Below are 18,703 nucleotides of genomic sequence, written 5' to 3'. Positions count from 1 at the left end.
TATGTAATATATATTATAGATTATGTATTTTACATATTATATAATGTATTATATATAATGTATTGTATATGATATATGATGTATTATATATTATATATTACATATTCCATATTATGTATTATATATATTTATGTTATTTTAATATTATTTTAATATTATTTTATATGTTACTGTATCTTATATTAGTTTTATACTTATATATTAAGTATAAAATATATACTTTATATATAATATATATTCTATTAATATACTTAATATATAAATATAAAAAAATTATGGGTTTATATCTTTTTATTTTGGTATTTATTTATTATTTTGGTGTTTATTTTTATATCTTTTTATTTTGATTCCTTTTGCTGGAGATCCCCTGCTAGGAAGGGAAGGATGTGGAATCGGAGACTCAGGGATGGGATTCACCATCCCACCCAGGACAGTGCAGGAAACTCCCTGTCCCAACACCTCAGGCACGTTTCCCTTTAACCTCTGGCACATTTTGGGGTGGGCAGGACTCTGCCGAGGTGAGCTGGAGCAGCCCCATCCATCATTCCCCCGGGAATGGCTCTTCCCAAGGCTGCTGGAGGGACCCCAGTGGGTTTCCAGGAGCAGCAGAGACGTGGAGCATCATTCCAGGCTGAATGTTCCCTGCAGTGTGTACCAGGCAGAGCAGGGCAGGGAGAGCTGGGGATGGGATGTGAGGGAGGGATCCAGGGATGGGATTCTTGGCCTTCCCAGGATCCAGGGATGGGATTCTTGGCCTTCCCAGGGTCCAGAGATGGGATTCTTGGCCTTCCCAGGGTCTGAGGATGGGATTCTCAGCCTTCCCAGGATCCTCATGGTGCACTCCAGTAGGGATGTGTGGATCCTGGGAGTGTGGGCTGCTCCCTGCCTCTGATCCCAGCCAGATCCCATCCCTGGGGATCCCCATCCCTGCTTCCCACCCAATTCCAGCTCTCAGCATCCCTACAGAGGTGAAAGCCATGGAAAGGCCATCGTGAGCCCCCAGGGGCACAGCTGGCACACAGATGTCACCCTGCAGGTGACACCTGGGATCTGGAGCTCCCCCTGGGCACAGCCACACCTGGGCAGTGAATTCCCAGAGCATTCCTATGCCTGGCCAGTGAATTCCATTTAATCCAAGAGCGTTCCCACTCCTGGGCAGTGAATTCGCTCCTATTCCCCATTCCTGGGCAGTGAATTCCATTATTCCCAAAGCATTCCCACTCCTGGGCAGTGAATTCCCTGCTATTCCCAGAGCATTTCCTCTCCTGTGCAGTTCATTCTCTGCTGTTCCTCACACCTGGACAGTGAATTCCCTGCTATTCCCAAGAACATTCCCATACCTGGGCTATGAATTCCATTTAACCCGAGATCCTTCCCACTCCTGGGCAGTGAATTCTGTTATTCCCAGAGTGTTCCCTCCTCTGGGCAGTGAACTCCCTGCTATTGCCACTCCCGGGCAGTTCATTCCCTGCTATTCCCCCACACCTGGGCAGTGAATTCTATTATTCCTGGAGCATTCCCATACCTGTGCAGTTCATTCCCTGCTATTCCCTGCTCCAAGACAGTTCATTCCCTGCTATTCTCCGCTCCAGGACAGCTCATTCCCTGCTATTCCCCACTCCAGGACAGCTCAGTCCCTGCTATTCCCCACTCCCGGGCAGTTCATTCCCTGCTGTTCCCCACTCCTGGGCAGTGAATTCCTGCTATTCCCAGAGCATTCTCTCATCTGGGCAGTGAATTCCTGCTACTCCCCACTCCCGGGCAGTTCATTCCCTGCTGTTCCCCGCTCCCGGGCCGCACATCCCGCTATTCCCGGCTCATTCCCGGTGCCGGCAGTCCCTGCGCACGGTGAGTCACGTTTGTCACATGCCGCCGCTGCTCTCACGCCGTCCCCGGAGGAGCAGCGGCTGTGGGGGAGTGAGTGCTCCATTTGCCATTTGGGAACATCCAGACGGGAGGAGCGGGAGCTTGGGATGCTGTGAGAGAAGGGGATGAGCTCTGGGCTGGTTGTCACCGCTTGGGGACAGCTCTGACCCTGTCCCCCAGCCTGGCCGGAGGGGGCTGGGGGGTGGCAGGAGCCTCCTGGTCCTTCCAGAGCTGGAAAAGGAGCAGCAGGATTGGAAAACCCCACACAGGATCTGCCGGGATCCTGCTGCTGTTTGGGGGCTGTGGCCTTTCCCCCGTGCCCTAAAATATGGGATGGGATGGGATGAGACTTGACCCTGTGTCCTAAAATATGGAATAGGATGGGGCAGGAAGGGGTGCGATTTGACCCTGTGCTCTAAAATTTGGGATGGGAATGGGATGGGATGGAATGGGATGGAATAGAGTGGAGTGGAATGGAGTGGAATGAGAAAGGATGAGATTTCTCTTGTGCCCTAAAACATGAGATGGGATGGGGTGAGACTTCCCCACCGTGTTTCTGCAAATGCTCCCAAGAGCTGCAGAGCCTTGGCTGGAGCCTCTGGGCGGGCTGGGGGGGAGGGGGCGGGGGGGGGATTGATCAATAATTAACAATCCTAAACAGTCGAGCAGGATTTGGCAGCTTGGGGCCGTGCTGGGAGGTCGTGGCAACCAGATCCTCTCCTTGTGTGTCCGTCTGAAAGCCGAGGACGGGGTTTGGGTGTCAGGGAGTCGTTTCCAGAGGAGCTGGGAGGTTTCAGCAGGAAAACCACCCTGGAGAGCCTGAGCTGCAGGGCAGGGGCAGCACAAAGAGTCCACCACAAAACCCTCATCCCAGTCCCATTTTTCCTGCAAAAACTTGGGCTAAAATGGGGATTTTCCCAGCTCTTCTCGGTGCAGCAGGACCTGGAGAAGGGGATTTGAAGTCCATAAAAAACAGTTCCCCACAGTCAAGCAGGAGAGCCTGGCTGTGCTGAAGAAAAAAAGTATATTAAAAATATATATATATATATAAAATATATTTTTTTTTTGGATTCACCTCGGTGTTTTACAGCTGTCCACGCTGAGAAATTAATCTGTGTCCATTGCCTTGGTCAGTAAGCAGTGGCTGTTTCAAAATAGCCTCTGATCTGAGCCACGAGCTGTTCCTTGCCAGGAAAATGCCTCTGCTCTGGAAGTGCAGGAATATCCTGGGAAAAAAAAAATATAACCATGAGAACAGAGCTTTTACAACAGCACAGGGCTGGGTTGTGGCCACCACTCAGAGCTCTTTAAAGCAGACAAATTCCTGAGCTGGAATTCGGCGGGTTCCAGGCTGGAGAAGCAGGACTGGGATCTCTCCTGGCTCCCCTGGTTGTTCCCATGCTCATCCCGTGCCTGCCCAGCCCATGAAAGCCTCTTTCAGGAGAACTTGGAAAGGGCCTCAGGGGAGTTTGTTTGAAAAGGTGAATTTCAGCTCAGTTGGAGCTGCTGAAGCCCCGAGGGCGTCTGGCTCCCAGAATCTCCCCTCCTTTCCTGCCAAGCTCCACTTTTAGTTTGTTTTCATCTCCCTCGGGGAAGGGAGTTGGTTGTTTCTTTTCGCCTCTTGGACCTTCTGCAGCTCTGGCCGTGCCCTCCCTGGGAGGAATCTGGGGGTTTGGAGTTCTTACCTCTCGACTGCTGCCTCTGTTTCCATAGAGACCCTATAAATAGAATAAAATTTAAATCGTTATTTCCTCAAGAAGCGATTCAGCACCGGAGATTTGTTATGTATTTCCCAGGAGGAATCTGAAAGGACAGCGATTTGCCTTGTGAATGGCTCAGGGAAGGATGAAAGGCTTTGCCTGCAGAGTTTGGGGACACAGGATCCCGTTGCTGATTCCTTGGCAGTGCTCTGGGTGTGGTGAGAGGGATGGGTTTGGACTTTGTCTGGGAATGTTAGGGGCAGGAGCTGGTTCTGTAGAGCCGTGAGTTCCTGCTCTGTCTGTAGCTCCTGCAGGTCATGTCTGGAATGTCACAGCTCTTCCAAAATCCCAACTTCTGCCTCTGGTTCCTGCTGGTTTGGGAACAGGAATAAATGTCACGGGAACAGCATCCCTGGGGACAGTCCCTGCTGCAGGATGGCACAGCCGAGGTGGCCCTGGGGACAGTCCCTGCTGCAGGAGAGCACAGCTGAGGTGCCTCTGGACGTCAGCAGGGTCAGCACTGGCGTCCTCACAGGACAAAACCAGGCCAGGGTTGTGCCTTATGATCTGCCAGGTCCTGCCAGAGGCTGCTCCAGGAGGGAGGTGATTTTTTTTCATATCCCAAATCCTTTCTTCACTGCCTGGGAGCCGTGCTGGAGCAGGATCTGGGATTTGGGATGCTCTGAACCCTTTGGGAATGCTGGAAGTTGCTGCCCCCTCATCCACCTCACACGGGAGATTGTGGAGGGCACGTGGCCAAAATCTCCTGGGATGCAAATCTGGGTGTTCCAGTGGAACTCTGGATTTCCAGTGGCTGCAGGGAACCCTGGCCAGGCTGCCCTGGCTGTAATCAGGAGCAGGATCTGTTCCACCATCCATATTCATGATTTCCCCAGGCCAGCAGCCACCCTGATTCCCTCCTGTGTGTTTCCTGGGAATGTGGGACCAGCCCCTGGGAAAGGGAGACCTGGGAATCCTCGGGGCAGCAGCGTGTCCCCATCTCCTGCTGGAAACCAGTGACTGCCCAGTTTGGGCTGGGTTTGGTGGTGGTTCCCAGTTTGGACTGGGTTTGGTGGTGGCTGCCCAGTTTGGTCTGGGATTTGGTGACACAGGGCTCAGTTTGGACTGGGTGTGGTGACACAGGGCTCAGTCTGGACTGGGTTTGGTGGCACAGGGCTCAGTTTGGGCTGGGTTTGGTGGCACAGGGCCACCAGCTGTGGGTTGTCCCCAGAAGCCAGGCCAGGCTGGCCCATGGAAAACGCCACAGGGAAAATTCCTCTGATCCTCACTGTGGCTCTTGGTCCATGGCTGAGGCCACTAACACTATTTCTAATTAATTAATACTTCCATTAATATTTAATATTTCCAAGTACTAATATTTAGTATTTCCATTACTTCCTCTAATACTTAATATTTCCAATATTTCCTCTAATACTAATTTCCACTAAAATGTTGTATCTCCAAGCATTAATATTGAATACTTCCCATGTAAGTGTTCCCATCTTGCAATAAGTGCTGGCAGCAGGGCTTGTTCCCTTCCCCAGATCCCTCTGGGCTGCTCCAGGAGATCCCTCTGGGCTGCTCCAGATCTCCAGAGATCCCCAGAGCCCTCCGGAGGTTTGATTTTGGTTCAGAGTGAGTGTGGGCACCATCCCCAGGACGATCCCGATGAACATCACCAATTTCCCCTCATTATTTTACAGAAAATCCAGCAGCTCTCCGAGGGCTCCATGTTCGGCCACGGCCTGAAGCACCTTTTCCACAGTCGCCGGCGCTCTCGGGAGCGGGACCAGCAGCAGCAGCAGCAGCAGCAGAGCTTGCAGGACTCGGGGCCACCAGTGGGGCCACCATCGGGGCCACCACCCCACGGCGCCTCTGACCACGAGTCCCCCGACGAGAAGGAGCGTTCCCCAGAGATGCACCGTGTGTCCTACGCCGTGTCCCTGCACGACCTGCCCGCCCGGCCCACCGCCTTCAACCGCGTGCTGCAGCAGATCCGCTCGCGCCCGTCCATCAAGCGCGGCACCAGCCTGCACAGCGGCAGCCGCCGCACCAAGAGTGGCTCGCTGGAGCCCCAGAAGGGCAGCCCCCACCTGGGCAGGAGAGCCCCCCAGGACAGCGGCCTCACGGCCATCCTGCACCAGCACCAGGGCAGGCCCAGGTCGTCGTCCACCACAGACACGGCCATCCTGCTGGCCGAGAGTGGGGCGGTCTATCTGCTGGCTGAGGATGGAGAGGGGATGGATAAGGTAGGGATGAGGCACCTGCAGGGGGGGAGTGTGGCTGTAGGACATGAAAGAAAGACTCCAGAAGGCAAAGAGCATTGAAAAAGAAGGCTTTATTTTCTAATTCTTACTGCCTTTTATAAGGTGTTCTGATACAGACTTGGTGAATAGGAGCGACACCTCTATAATCCCATTGGTTATAGTAGAGAAACACCAAAACACCACCTGGAGAGGCTGAGTGTGGCTGGAGGACACAAAGACTCCAAATATTTCAGAGGGCAAAGAGCATAGAAAAAGAAGGTTTTATTTTCTAACTACCTTTTATAAGATGTTCCAATATGAATTTAACATGGTTAGTCAATAGGAACGACACCGCTCTAATTTTGTTGGTTAAACCAGAGAAACAGCAAAACACCACCTGGAGAGGGTGAGTGTTGCTGTAGGACATGAAAGAAAGATTTCAGAAGGCAAAGAGCATAGAAAAAGATGGTTTCATTTTCTAATTCTTACTACGTTTTATGAGGTGTTCCGATACGGACTTACCATGATTGGGGAATAGGAACGACACCTCTCTAATTTGGTGAAACTAGTTTAACTAGAGGTTAAACTAGAGAAACAGCAAAACACCTGGAGAGAGTGAGTGTCACTGTAGGACATGAAAGAAAGACTCCAAATATTTCAGAAGGAAAAGAGCATAGAAAAAGAAGGCTTTATTGTCTAATTCTTACTACCTTTTATGAGGTGTTCTGATACAGACTTGGTGAATAGGAATGATACCTTTCTAATCCTATTGGTTAAACCAGAGAAACAGCAAAACACTACCTGGAGAGGGTCAGTGTCGCTGTAGGACATGAAAGAAAGACTCCAAATGTTTCAGAAGGCAAAGAGCATAGAAAAAAGGCTTTTATTTTCCAATTCTTACTACCTTTTATAAGATGTTCTGATACAGACTTGGTGAATAGGAGCAACACCTCTCTGATTTTGGTGGTTAAACTGGAGAAACAGCAAAACACCACCTGGAGAAAGATTGTTCTGAGAAAGGAGAGTTGTTTGCTGAGATTTTTTTGAGAAGAAACTTTCATGAGAAATCTTTTCCTTGGGAAAAAGTCAGCAGCTGCCAGCAGGCTAAAAATCTCTCAGACCCAGAAATATCAGGTCCACAGGGTGAGAGAGGCAAAGGGGGTTGTTCTGGATAATCTGGAAGGGTTTTGTGGCTTTGCACAACTCTCTGATGGGATGCAGGTATGAAGGTTGGGTTTTGCTCCCACAGGAGAGTGACAGGATAAGGGGACATCACCTGAATCTGTGCCTAAAGAGGTTTAGGATGAGGGGACATCACCTGAATCTGTACCTCGAGAGGTTTAGGATAAGAGGGCATCACTTTAATATTTAGGATAAGAGGACATCACCTTGATCTGTACCTCAAGAGGTTTAGGATGAGATGGCATCACCTTAATCTGTACCTCAAATCAGCAGGAATTTCTTCCCATAAATGGGAATTAGACACTGGAAGGGGCTGCCCAGGGAGTTTGGAGTCCCCATCCCTGGGGGTGTCACCTGGATGTGGCACTCAGGGCTCCAGGAGGGGATTGGGCACAGCTTGGACTCAATGATCCTGGAGGGATTTTGCAGCCTCAGTGATGCTGGTATTCTGTGGCTGCACCTGGGTTGGGGAGCATGAAAACAGAGTGGGGAGCCAGGGCAGGACTGGGTGCAGAGCACCCCAAAATTCCCTTGGGATGAGGTTGTTGGGGCACTGGTGGCACTAGGCCGTGGTGGCAGCCCTTGGGAACCACTGAGGAGCTGCTGGAATCGAGGCTTCTCTCATGGACAGCTCAAGGCAGGGACACAATTCCCAGAGTGGGATTTGAGGCATGAAAAGAAGCCCTGGCATGACTCTGTTCCCTTGGGATGGGGGGATCCACAGGCATCTCCAGGCTCTGCTGGGCAGCTGCGATTTGGTCCCTTCCCAAGTGATTTTGAAAGCAGCCCGTGCCAGGCTGATGGGCAGGATGGTGTTTCCATCTAGTGTTTAGTGCCATTAATTATGCAGCAGCCCAATTAGCACACGCTGAGTTCAAGGGACAGGCGCTGAGAGGAGCTGGGGGGGATTTTTGGGGATTTTCCCTCTTGGCTTCTCTCCTTGACCTCTGGAGTTTGGGGGGGCTCCACACCTTGAAGCTGCTCCCTGCAGCTCTCAGGGAAATGAGGATCCTTCTTTTTCTGTTTTTAATTCACCAGCAGTGAGTTGGAGAAGTTTGGGATGGGGAGTGGGCCAGGCAGGCTCCAACAGGGACATGGGGAATGTGGTCACAGAGGATAAAAATGTCACTGCATCAGCAGCTTTCCAAGGAGCTGCCCAAAATCTCCCCTCCCCAAATCAGAGCACCCCAACCCTTCCCTGCCAGTCCCTGCTCCTCCCTCCTGGAATGTCCCCAGTGATGCAGGAGCATCAGGTTGTTCATTTGAGCATCTGCAGCCAAAAATTCTCCTTCTCCTGGGGGATGGCCTGTGGCACTGCAAGGATCCCAAGGATCCCCTTTGTGGCCAAAGCCTCGATCCCACTGGGACAGAAACATCCAGAGCAGATCCGTGTCCACTCCCAGCACAGATAGGGGATGAATAATTAACTGCATATGACACAAAGAGCAATAAGAAGAGAGACAACACCTTTGTGAGGGAGTGGAAAAATAACTTATTTAGAGAAACACGAGCCAGGCGATATTCCCGAGCCGGATTGTTTTTCCAGGAGCCCTCTGGAAGCCCTCATGAGCCTCCTGCCTGCAGCAAAGCAGCTCCTTTTCCTCAGGGATGGGCTCCAGAGGGGGGACTTGGCATCATCCCTGCCTTGTCCCCAAGGATCTGGCACCTCCTCCCTGTTTCCTGTCCCTTTGGAAACCCCATAGGATGCTCAGGGCTCCTGGGAAAGAGCCATTTCCCCCCCCGCCAAACACAATTTTCAAGCTGAATTTTCCACCCCTTCCATGAGGAGCACACTGGATGGGTCCCTCGTGGGATGGCTCAGGCTCAGAAAGTGTTTTTTGAACAGAGATTGGTGATTTTGGGGTTTTCTTTTTCCTTTTAATTTTTCTTTTTTAATTAATGAAGCTCCTGCAGTTCTGCCTTCCCTTCTCCTGCACCGGTTCCTCACCCCTTGGACCCTGCCAAAGCCTGGCACACAAAATTCCTCCCCCCTGCACCCCCTAAGTCCCACCAGGAGCAGCCTGTGGTGGCAGGGGACATCCAGAGGGGTTCCAGGGGGTCAGTGGGACCGTGGAACTCTCTGGGAATTCAGTGCTGGGCGCCAGTTCTGCCTGGGGGTGGTGGTTTACCCCAAAAGCTGCACTGCCAAGGGGTCACCCCAACATTGGGGACAAACCTTCCTTTGCAGGGCAGGTGTTTGTGATTTTCCCTCTCCCCAACCTTCCACACCCCTCCCAGTGCCCACCTTGTGTGGATGAGTTTGGGGTGAGCTGGGCATGTCCAGGGTCCTGCTGGCAGCTCAGGAAACAGGGTTTGGCTGCTGCTTCTGGTCCAAGAGCTGGGGGCTGCCTCTGCTGTGCAGAGCTCCTGGCTGGAGGAGCTCCTTTGCTGGGGGCCAGGAGCATCCCTGCATGCCAAAAATCCTGTCCCGTGTGTCACAGGGAGCTCTGAGCTGGAGGAGCTCCTTCCCCAGGGCCGGGAGCATCCCTGCATCCCAAAAATCCTCTCTCCCGTGTGTCCCACGGAGCTCCAAGCTGCAGGATCTCCTTCCCCAGGGCCAGGAGCATCCCTGCATCCCAAAAATCCCATCCTGTGTGTCACATGGAGCTCCTGGCTGCAGGATCTCCTTCCCCAGGGCCAGGAGCATCCCTGCATCCCAAAAGTCCCCTGTCCTGCGTGTCCCCTGTTCAGCTCTGAGCTGTAGGAGCTCTTTCCCCAGGGCTGGGATCATCCCTGCATCCCAAAAATCTGCTATCCCATGTGTCCCACAGAGCTCCTGGCTGGAGGAACTCCTCCAGGGGTTAGAGCGTGCCCTGTCCTGCATGTCATACAGAGCTCAGAGCTGCAGGAGCTCCTTCCCCAGGGCCAGGAGCATCCCTGCATCCCAAAAATCCCATCCTGTGTGTCACACGGAGCTCCAAGCTGCAGGAGCTCCTTTGCTGGGGGCCGGGAGCATCCCTGCATCCCAAAGCTCTGCTCTTCCATGTGTCTCACAGAGCTCCTGGCTGGAAGAGCTTCTTTCCCCAGAGCCAGGAGCATCCCTGCATCCCAAAAATCCTCTGTCCTGCGTGTCCTACAGCGCTCCTGGCTGCAGGATCTCCTTCCCCGGGGCCAGAAGCATTCCTGCATCCCAAAAATCCCATCCTGTGTATCACACGGAGCTCCTGGCTGCTCTTTTCCTGGGGCTGTGAGTTCCAGCAGCCAGGAGTATTCCAAAATCCTCTATCCTGCGTGTCCCACAGAGCTCCTGGCTGCAGGAGCTCCTTCCCCGTCGCTGGGAGCATCCCTGGATCCCAAAAATCCCCTGTCCCGCATGTCCCCTGTCCAGCTTCTGGTTGGAGGAGCTCCTTCTCCAGGAGTGGGATCATCTCTGCATCCTGAAAATCCGCCCTCCCGTGTGCCCCATGAAGCTTTTGGCTGGTGGAGCTCCTTCCCCAGGGGAGAGAGCATCCTCTGTCCTGCATGTCCCACGGAGCTCTGAGCTGCCGGATCTCCTTCCCCAGGGCCAGGAGCATCCCTAGATCCCAAAAGTCTGCTCTCACTTTGTGTCTCATAGAGCCCCTGGCTGCAGGAGCTTCTTTCCCCTGGGGCTGGGATCATCCCTGCATCCCAAAAATCCCATCCTGTGTGTCACACGGAGCTCCTGGCTGGAGGAGCTCCTTCCCCAGGGCCAGGAACATCCCTGCATCCCAATAATCCACTCTGCCCTGTGTCCTACAGAGCTCCTGGCTGCAGGATCTCCTTCCCCAGGGCCGGGCCATCCCCACCACGCGCACGGAGCTCAGTCCGGTTCGCCCCGAGGCGGCTCATTCGGGGCGCACCCGCCGTGCCGGTCCCGGCGCTCCCCGCGGGGCCGTGCCGGCGGCACGTGTGACAGTGGCACTGTCGGTTGGGGCCGGGGGAGGCGGCGGCGGCAGCAGCAGCAGCAGCATTGAGGGCTCACGGCGCCGGGAGCGTGCTGGGGGAGCTTTCTCCTGATCTCCCTAATCTCCTGCTGGTGACCCGCCAGGCAGAAGCGGGCACACACACACACAGGGGAATTAGCGGGTGCGGAGCCCGACGAGGCCCCGGCAGCAGCGGCCGGGGCTGTCCCCGCACCCCCCGAAGCCGCGGCCGGGGCTCGGGCGGTGCTGGCGGGGCAGGGCATCCCCGGGGGCCCGCGCTCCCCCGCCCGGCGGCCGGAGCTGGAGCGGGGCGGGCGCGGGGTGCTGTGCCTGGTGCTGCCGGGGAGCTGCACGGACTGCGGGGACTGCGGCATGGTGCACGTCCAGGTGAGCCCCGCGCGGGTGAGCCCCGGTGCGGGCAGCGGGACCCCCGGGGAGGGCTGGGGAAGGGGGGGGGGGGGGGGGGAACGAGCAGCGCGGGGGGAGCGGCGGGGCCGTGTGTCCGTCTGTCCGTGTGTCTATCCGGCCGCCTGTCCGTGTATCCTTCTGTCCGTGTGTCCGTCTGTCCGTGTGTCTTGTCTGGCCGTCCCTCTGTCCGGCCATCTGTCCGTGTGTCCGTCCCTCTATCCGTCTGTCTGGCCGTGTGTTCTTCTGTCCGTCTGTCCCTGTGTCCGTCTGTCCCTGTGTCTGTCTGTCCACCTGTCCGCCCCTCTGTCTGTCCGGCTGTCTGTCCGCGTGTTCTTCTGTCCGTATGTCCGTCTGTCCCTGTGTCTGTCCGTCCCTCTGTCAGTCTGTCTGTGCGGCCGTCTGTCCGTGCTCCCGGCCGCCTTCTCCTACCCGCGCGTCCCCGAGAGTCACAAGTGTCGCCAGTGCCGGTTCTCAGCCCGCCCCGGCCCCGCCGAGTGTCCCCCGCGGGTCGGACCCTGCTCGGGCTCGCTGCCCTCGGGTGTCCCTGGGCAAGTGACAGCGGCAGCTGCCACCGCTGGCCGTGTCCCCCCTCTGGCCGTGCCCCTCCCGGAGCAGATGCTTGTCTTGTGAGGCACCGGGGGCACGGGGGAGGCCGGGGGTGGGGGGGGAGAGGTCCTGCCACACCTCAGCTCTGAGCCACCCATTTTTATGGCATCGCAACCCGAAAGTGCCGTTCCCCTCCTCCAAACTCCTCTCTCCGTGCCCCTGTCCCTGTCACGGGGAGTGTCCGGGGGGGGGGGGGTGACCTGTCCCCACAGCCCCAGCCCGGGCTGTTGTGCTGCCTCAAGGGCATCAGCCCTCGGGACACAGGGCGGGATTCATCCCGCTAAATTTAGCTTCCCCCCGGGTCAGCGGCTATATCAGGGCCCGACACGGATTACAGGGAGCAGGGAAAAACCCAGAGTTCCCGGGCTGGCCCGTGGGGACAGAGGGGTTTGGGGTGGCTCAGGGGTGTCAGGGAAAGTTCCTGTCCCCTGCCCAGGCTCTGCTCCCTGCCCGGGGCACGTCCAGCTCCCTACAGCCCTCCTGGCATCCAGGAGGAGGATGTGGTTTGTCCCTCCTGCAGCTCCGGTTACCCGGGCTCAGTCAACAGCTGGGACAGGGACTCTCTGAGGATTGTCCCCACATCTGAGCCCGGGCAGAATTTCCCCAGGCCGCCTCAGTTTCCCTGGTTTGGATTCCAGAGCCAAGCCACCCATGAGTCTGGTGAAGTGTCTTGGATTCTCTCGGGAGGATTTGGTGACATATCCTGTTAAAATGCCAGGGAAGGAGGTGAAATAAGCAAAAGAGAACAGAGGGAGGGGTGTAAAGCTGCCCTCCCTGCACCCCCCAGCCCTGGGACATCCCTTTGGATTTCAAGGGCTGAGCTGGGCAGCACCAGGGTGTGGAGACCCTAAAAACACCAGGGTTTTTTTGGGGGAATTCCTGACCTGGACCAGTTCCTGGAGATAGAAGACTCTACAAATGCATGTTGTTTTTTTTTTTTTTTTTTTGGGGGGGGGTGGGGGGGGGCGGAATTCCTGACATGGACCAATTCCTGGAGGAAGGAGACCTTAAAAAAGGCTAGGGTTTTTTTTGGGGGGGGATTCCTGACCTGGGCCAGTTCCTGGACATAGAGAAGACCCTAAAAACACCAGAGGTTTTGGGGTAGGAATTCCTGACCTGGACCAATTCCTGGAAAAAGGAGACCCTAAAAACACCTGGGGTTTTTTAGGGGGGAATTCCTGACCTGGGCCAGTTCCTGGACATAGAAGACCCTAAAAACGCCAGGGTTTTTTTGGGAGGATGAACTCCTGAACTGGAATTGCAGGTGTGAGAGTCCAGGTGAGCTCCCACTCCCCACCACCTCCCTCTCCCCACGTGTGGCAGGGGGATGAGCGTGTGAGCCCAGGCTGGTGCTGGGAGCTCCTTCCCGCACTCCTGTTGGGATGAGCGCTTGGGAACGAGCAGATAATAGCTGGGAAGACAAAGACACCCGAGACTGCTGCTTAATTAAGTCAGGAGGAGAAGAATATCAGACTCTGCTACTGATTCACCCCTCGTGAAGACATCGTGTTCCTCAGCCTCGGTGACATATGGCTGTTGATTGCAGCCCACCAGCAGCTCCCGCTCCCGGCAGGCAGCGCCGCGGTCCCCGGGGGATTTTGGGGGTGGATGCCCAGGGTGCAGGGCAGGATTTGGGCTGCAGGGATGGTGTCCATGCCTTGATCTCTCCAGGTCATCCCTGCTGCTCTGAGCTGGGAGCAGGGTTTGGTTCTGGAGTTTGGATGAGGGCAATGTTTGTGGTTCCTCACCTGAGGGTCCTGTTTATGTCTCCTGTGGCTGAGGCTGTGGCTCGGCCTCTCCCTGATTCCCCTTTGAGTCCTCTGTGCAGAAGGTCCCAAAAATCCCCTCCTGGCTGCACAAACCCTGCTGGAGGTGCTGCACTGCTGGGTGGGTTTAGTGCCGTGTCGGGGTCACTCCCTCCAGCGAAAACAACAATGGGAATTTTTTTCCAAATATTCCCCAAGTGTAGGCAGGGCCCTGAATGGCTTCACTTCATGAGGGCTGGACACTGAATTGTCCTGTCAGAGCTGTCCCTTGCACGCCCAGGGCACGAGGGACAGTCCCAGGCTGGAGGATGTGGTGCGGAATCAGGAAACGCCAGGTTTGGGTTCCACACGGCGTGGGCGAGCACGGAGACCCAGTAACTCCCCAAAGGAAAAATCCCGGGATTTTTCCATCTGTACAACTGCTCTTCACCAGTGGCCCGAGCCCCGTGGGATGGTGGCACTGTCCCAGCCTTGATGATGGGGACTGGGAACAGTTTGTTTGTTCCCTTTGGGAAGCAGCCGGGCCCGGCAGCGCTGGCCCCGCGGTGCCGTTTGTTCTCTCGGCACAGTTGGAGGGTTGGGATCGGCCCCGTGGCACCCAGCCTGTTCTTGCTCCCCCCCTGGGCTCTCCCCCAGCCTGAGCTGCTCCTTCTTGGCAGCTGTGGAGCCTCCTGTGCCAACCCTCTGCCCCTGGGACTCCTCGGCCATGAGGGAGGGAGAGGATCCGGCTGGTTCCCGCAGCTCCGGCAGGAGCCTCCCTCCCAAACCCTGCCCTGGGAAAAGGACTCTGCTCCTAAATTCTCTGCTGGGTGTCTCTGTGAGTATCTCCCACTTCTGCTGCTCTGCTTTCCAGGCGAGGATTTGGGATGTGCAGGGATAAGGGGTGAAGAGCAGGGTGGGACCTGCAGGAGGAGAAGCCGCTCGCTCCCAGACACCAAATCCACTCAGGAATGGGATGATGAAGAGCAGTGGATTTGGCAGATATCCACCTGTATCAGCATCCCAATAATCATCCATATGCAGTTTTCTCAGCCCTGTCAAGGAGAGTTTTCCTGCTGGATTTAATTCCTGCTTCCCTCTGTGCTAAGCCCAGCCCCAGGCAAAGCAAGGCCCAAGCCCCAAACCTGCCCCATATTTTTGTGGCAGCACGAGGGGATGTACCTGGTGCTCAGCCCAAGGCTTTGGAGCTGGATCCTGCCCTGCCCAGCACCAGCACACACCAAACCTGCCATGATTTTGTGGAAAATCTCGGGGTTTTCTTTGCATGGGAAGCTGACATTTCTTTCTAAATTTGCCTCATACAGTCAGGCCTGAAAAACAGCTGCCAGAGGGGGGGGGAAAGGATAATGGGGAGTCTGACACCGACCTCTCCAAGGGTAATTCCCTTGCACAACTCCCGTCTTTCCCATGCCAGGAGGGGTTTTGCAGCCTGTGGAGGGGAGTCTGTGCCCCTGGGAGGGGAGATGCTGCCCCACTGCTCTGCCCTCGGCTCATCAGTGATGCTCCTTGTTGTTTGCAATTATTTGTTCCCCTTTCCCTCATGCTGGGGAGCTGGGAGCAGATGTTTTCCTGGGAAGCCAGAGCTTGAGGTCCTCAATGAAGTCACAGAAATGCTCTCCAGGGCTGCTTGCACTGGCTCTTCCTGAACATCCCAAACTTTATCAGCCCGGCCTCGCTCCATCAGCCTCCTCTGTGAAATTCCCACTCCTCCATCTTTTCCCAAGGCCGACAACAGGATTTGTGGGGGGCTCTGAGCTGGCAGGGGCTGTGGGGGACATCGTGGCTCCCCTTAGGATGGGTGAACCACTCCTTTCCCAGCCCCAAAAACCACTAGAGGAGGAAGCAGAAGGGCTCTAGGGTCAGCCCCAGCACCTTCAAGAGGGAAATGCCGAGCAGGAAGGGGCTTTCCACAGTGTCTCGTGCAGCTGGGTGATCTTCCTGCCCTGCTGAGGCAGCACAAGAGCCATGGGAAGTGACCTCTGCCTGCTGTGCTAAAAGCAGAAGTGATGCTATGGCAGAGAGCGGCACTGACTGCCCCGTGTCGTGTCAGAGGCATCCCCGGCTCGCCCCGGGCTGCTCCATCCTTCCCCCAGGCTGCTCCATCCTCGCCCCGGGCTGCTCCATCCTCCTCCCGGGCTGTTCCATCCTCCCCCCAGGCTGCTCCATCCTCCCCCCGGGCTGCTCCATCCTTCCCCCAGGCTGCTCCATCCTCCTCCCAGGCTGCTCCATCCTCGCCCCGGCACCGCAGGGATGGGTCAGGAGCAGCCTCTGCCCTGCAGCGGGGAGAGGAGCCCGGGGTGCTGCCGGTGCCAGCCCCGGGGACAGCTCTGCGGTGTCACCGCCCGGTCCCGGGGACAGCTCTGCGGTGTCACCGCCCGGTGCCAGGGACAGCTCTGCGGTGTCACCACCCAGACCCGGGGACAGCTCTGCGGTGTCACTGCCCGGCCCCGGGGACAGCTGAGCAGTGTCACCGCCTGGTCCCCGCGGCTCCGTGTAGCACCGACGGGCAGCTCTGCCCCGTCCTCACCCTGCCCTGGCACGGCTGGGCACCCCATGGTAGGCACGGCTGGGTTTGGGGTGGAGTTTCCAGGGAATCTCCATTTTCCTGGTGGGATGGGATGGGGTGGGAGCTGGGGCTGGAAAGGGATGAGGATTTTGGTGCTTCGTGGATTGGGCAGTGCCAGGCTGCCCCAGCTGTGGTTTCTGTCCCTCCTTGGGAGGGCACAGAGCTGCCCCAGGAGGGCCTGGCAGTGCTGGGGGCGCTCAAGGCAGCCCAGCTCAGGGTTGTGCTGAGTGCCAGGGCACAGATGGGTGTGGGGACAGCCCTGGGGGTGATGGCAGTGCCAGGCTGAGCTCAGTGGGGCTCAGCACAGGTTCCCCCATCACCCATTACTGGGGCACACTCAGCTCATGGCTCCTGCACCATCCGAAGGCTGCCTGCAAACACTCCCTGAAACTGCTGCTGGGGTTTTTGAGGAATAAGTGAGGCAGAGAGCTGCCAAGGAGCCCGGCTCAGCCAGCCTGCTCTCTGTGCCCATGGTGGGTTTGAGGTTTCAGACACCACCAGGGCTTTGCTGTGGCTCTCTGGGTTTCCATTCTCGCCTCCCAAAATGCTCAGACCCACCAGCCCTGCTCGGGGCAGCCCCACAGCTTTGGGCTGAATCAAACACTCAAACTTGGATCCCCTCAGTGCCTTCTCTCCGGCTCCACTGGGCTGGCAGAAAGGCAGCTGAGCCTGCTCAGGGCAGTCCCTCCTTTTTCCATCTGTGCTGTTTGACACCTTGGGAGCTGCTGTGACTCTCCACACGGGGCTCTGGGCAGTGGCTGGATGTGTTTTCCCGTGGCACAATGGGGTCAGTGCCACCCCCACTCTCATGGGGTGACAGGGACAGATCCAAGTCCTGATCCCAGGCACCTCCTGGAGTGGCTCATTCCCGGTTTTTAACTCCCTCAGGCTGTCCTGCTCCTTGCTCGATGAGAGGATTTATTTCCCCCCCCTCCCCTCGACTGTTTTCCACTCTCGTTTTTTCCTCTCTGGATGCCTCCCCCTGCCTCTCCCAGGCTTTTTGTGTCCCGCTCTGTGACACAGCAGATGACAAGAGCCCGTCCCGACCTCCTGCGTCAGGGCACAGGCAGCGTATGGGGCTGGAGGCGTGTGAATATCCCGGCACAGGGACAGAGGGGGTTTTGCATTACAGCCTTGAAAGCTCGGCTCGCTGCGAGCTGTAAACAGCTCGGGCAGATTTCCTGAGTCGGCAATCCCGACCAGAGCCAGTGCCTCCGTCCCTGCGCGCCGGGAACGCACCGGGAGCGCGCCGGGACCCTCCGGGGACCCTCCGGGGACGCAGGGCCAGCCCTGACAGGGTCTGCGGGAGGCATCTCCTCTTCCTCCCTCCCTTCTGCTCCCCCAAAACTTCGCTGCCATCCGCTGCTGCCTTCCCCAGCCGGGAGTCCTGCCATGGCAGCCTGGGCAGCACTGCCAGCCTTGGGGACACCGCGGGGACACGGCCGGGCAGCCCACAACAACTAGCCCTGGGGCATCCCAGCCCTGCCCGCCATGGAGGTAGGTCCTGGCAGCTTTTGAGGGTTTGGGAAGGATGATGATAATGGGGCAGAGAGACCCGCGGGGGTTTTGGGTTCCTCAGGGAATGAAACCCCCTGGCGCCGTCCGTGCCGGGTGGGAAACTCAGCTGCAGCTGGAAGCCTGAGCGTTAATCCCTGCATTATGTAAGGAAAATCGCTGTCAGGCTGGGCAGGGAGTGCAGGGAGCTGCTGCCAGCCCCTTGTGCCCATCCAGGGGTGGCACAGAGGGGGACATGGCACTGCCAGCCCCAGGCGCTGCTGCGGGCTCGGGAGGAGGCTGGGAATTGTGAGTCAGGGCTCCTGCTGCTATTTTCAACACCTGGGGTGGGTCTGGTGGGAATAACAGCTCAGCTCGGGGAGGTACAGGGCTGGGAGCCTGTGTGGGGATGGGGACAGGACATTTGGGGTGTCCCCAGTGATACCAGGCAGTCACCGGCTCGGGGGATGCTGTGCTGGAAAAATGCTCTGAGGAACGGGGAAAAAAATGAAATAACCACCCAAAAATCCTCCTCCTCACATCCACCACACACCTGCGTTTCTGTGCTGGCTGTGGCTTCTCCCTGGTGGCATTCCAGGGCCCCCAAGTGCCACAGGCAGGGTGACACTTGTGCCACAGAGCTGATGGATCGAGGCAGCAGCTCCCTGGATCTGCCCTGGATTTGCCATCAGTGGCACTTACTCTTGTTTTTTCCATGCTGGAAGGTGTTCATGGTCCTTCCCATGGCTGTTTTGTCCCCGTGGTGGATTCCAGCCAGGAGTCATGGTGACACTTTGTAGGGAATATCCTTTGTAGGCTCATCCCCGGTGCTTCCCAGTGGGATGGAGGGCAAGGAAAGCAGGATAATTCAGGGAGTGATGTCAGTGCCTCCAGAATGTGGCTCCAAAGTTTGCAATAATTGTGCAATTGCTTAAGAACGGGGTTAAATCCAGGCGTGGATGTGCTGGGACAGCCACGGCCCCGA

The 18,703-nt window shown here is 56.5% G+C and overlaps 1 protein-coding gene across 2 annotated transcripts in view; it reads left to right on the top strand.

Moving 5' to 3' along the window:
- TMCC2 (transmembrane and coiled-coil domain family 2) overlaps nucleotides 1–18,703 on the top strand; it is a gene marked incomplete at its 5' end in the record, with an annotated part of 31,564 nt that overhangs the window by 3,537 nt on the left and 9,324 nt on the right. The window contains one exon of one of the 2 annotated variants that reach the window (XM_083878365.1): nucleotides 5,270–5,815. In XM_083878365.1, the coding sequence (XP_083734491.1) occupies nucleotides 5,270–5,815 (546 nt within the window). Of the gene's footprint in view, nucleotides 1–5,269; nucleotides 5,816–17,121; nucleotides 17,722–18,703 lie in introns of those variants that run through there. The other variant, XM_083878366.1, reaches the window with a different exon arrangement.

The sequence above is a fragment of the Zosterops lateralis genome, assembly GCF_965231275.1.
Source record: "Zosterops lateralis genome assembly, chromosome: 26".
Lineage (NCBI taxonomy): Eukaryota > Metazoa > Chordata > Aves > Passeriformes > Zosteropidae > Zosterops > Zosterops lateralis.
Note: the sequence above shows the minus strand (reverse complement) of the source record. Positions and strands in the feature narration are given on the sequence as shown.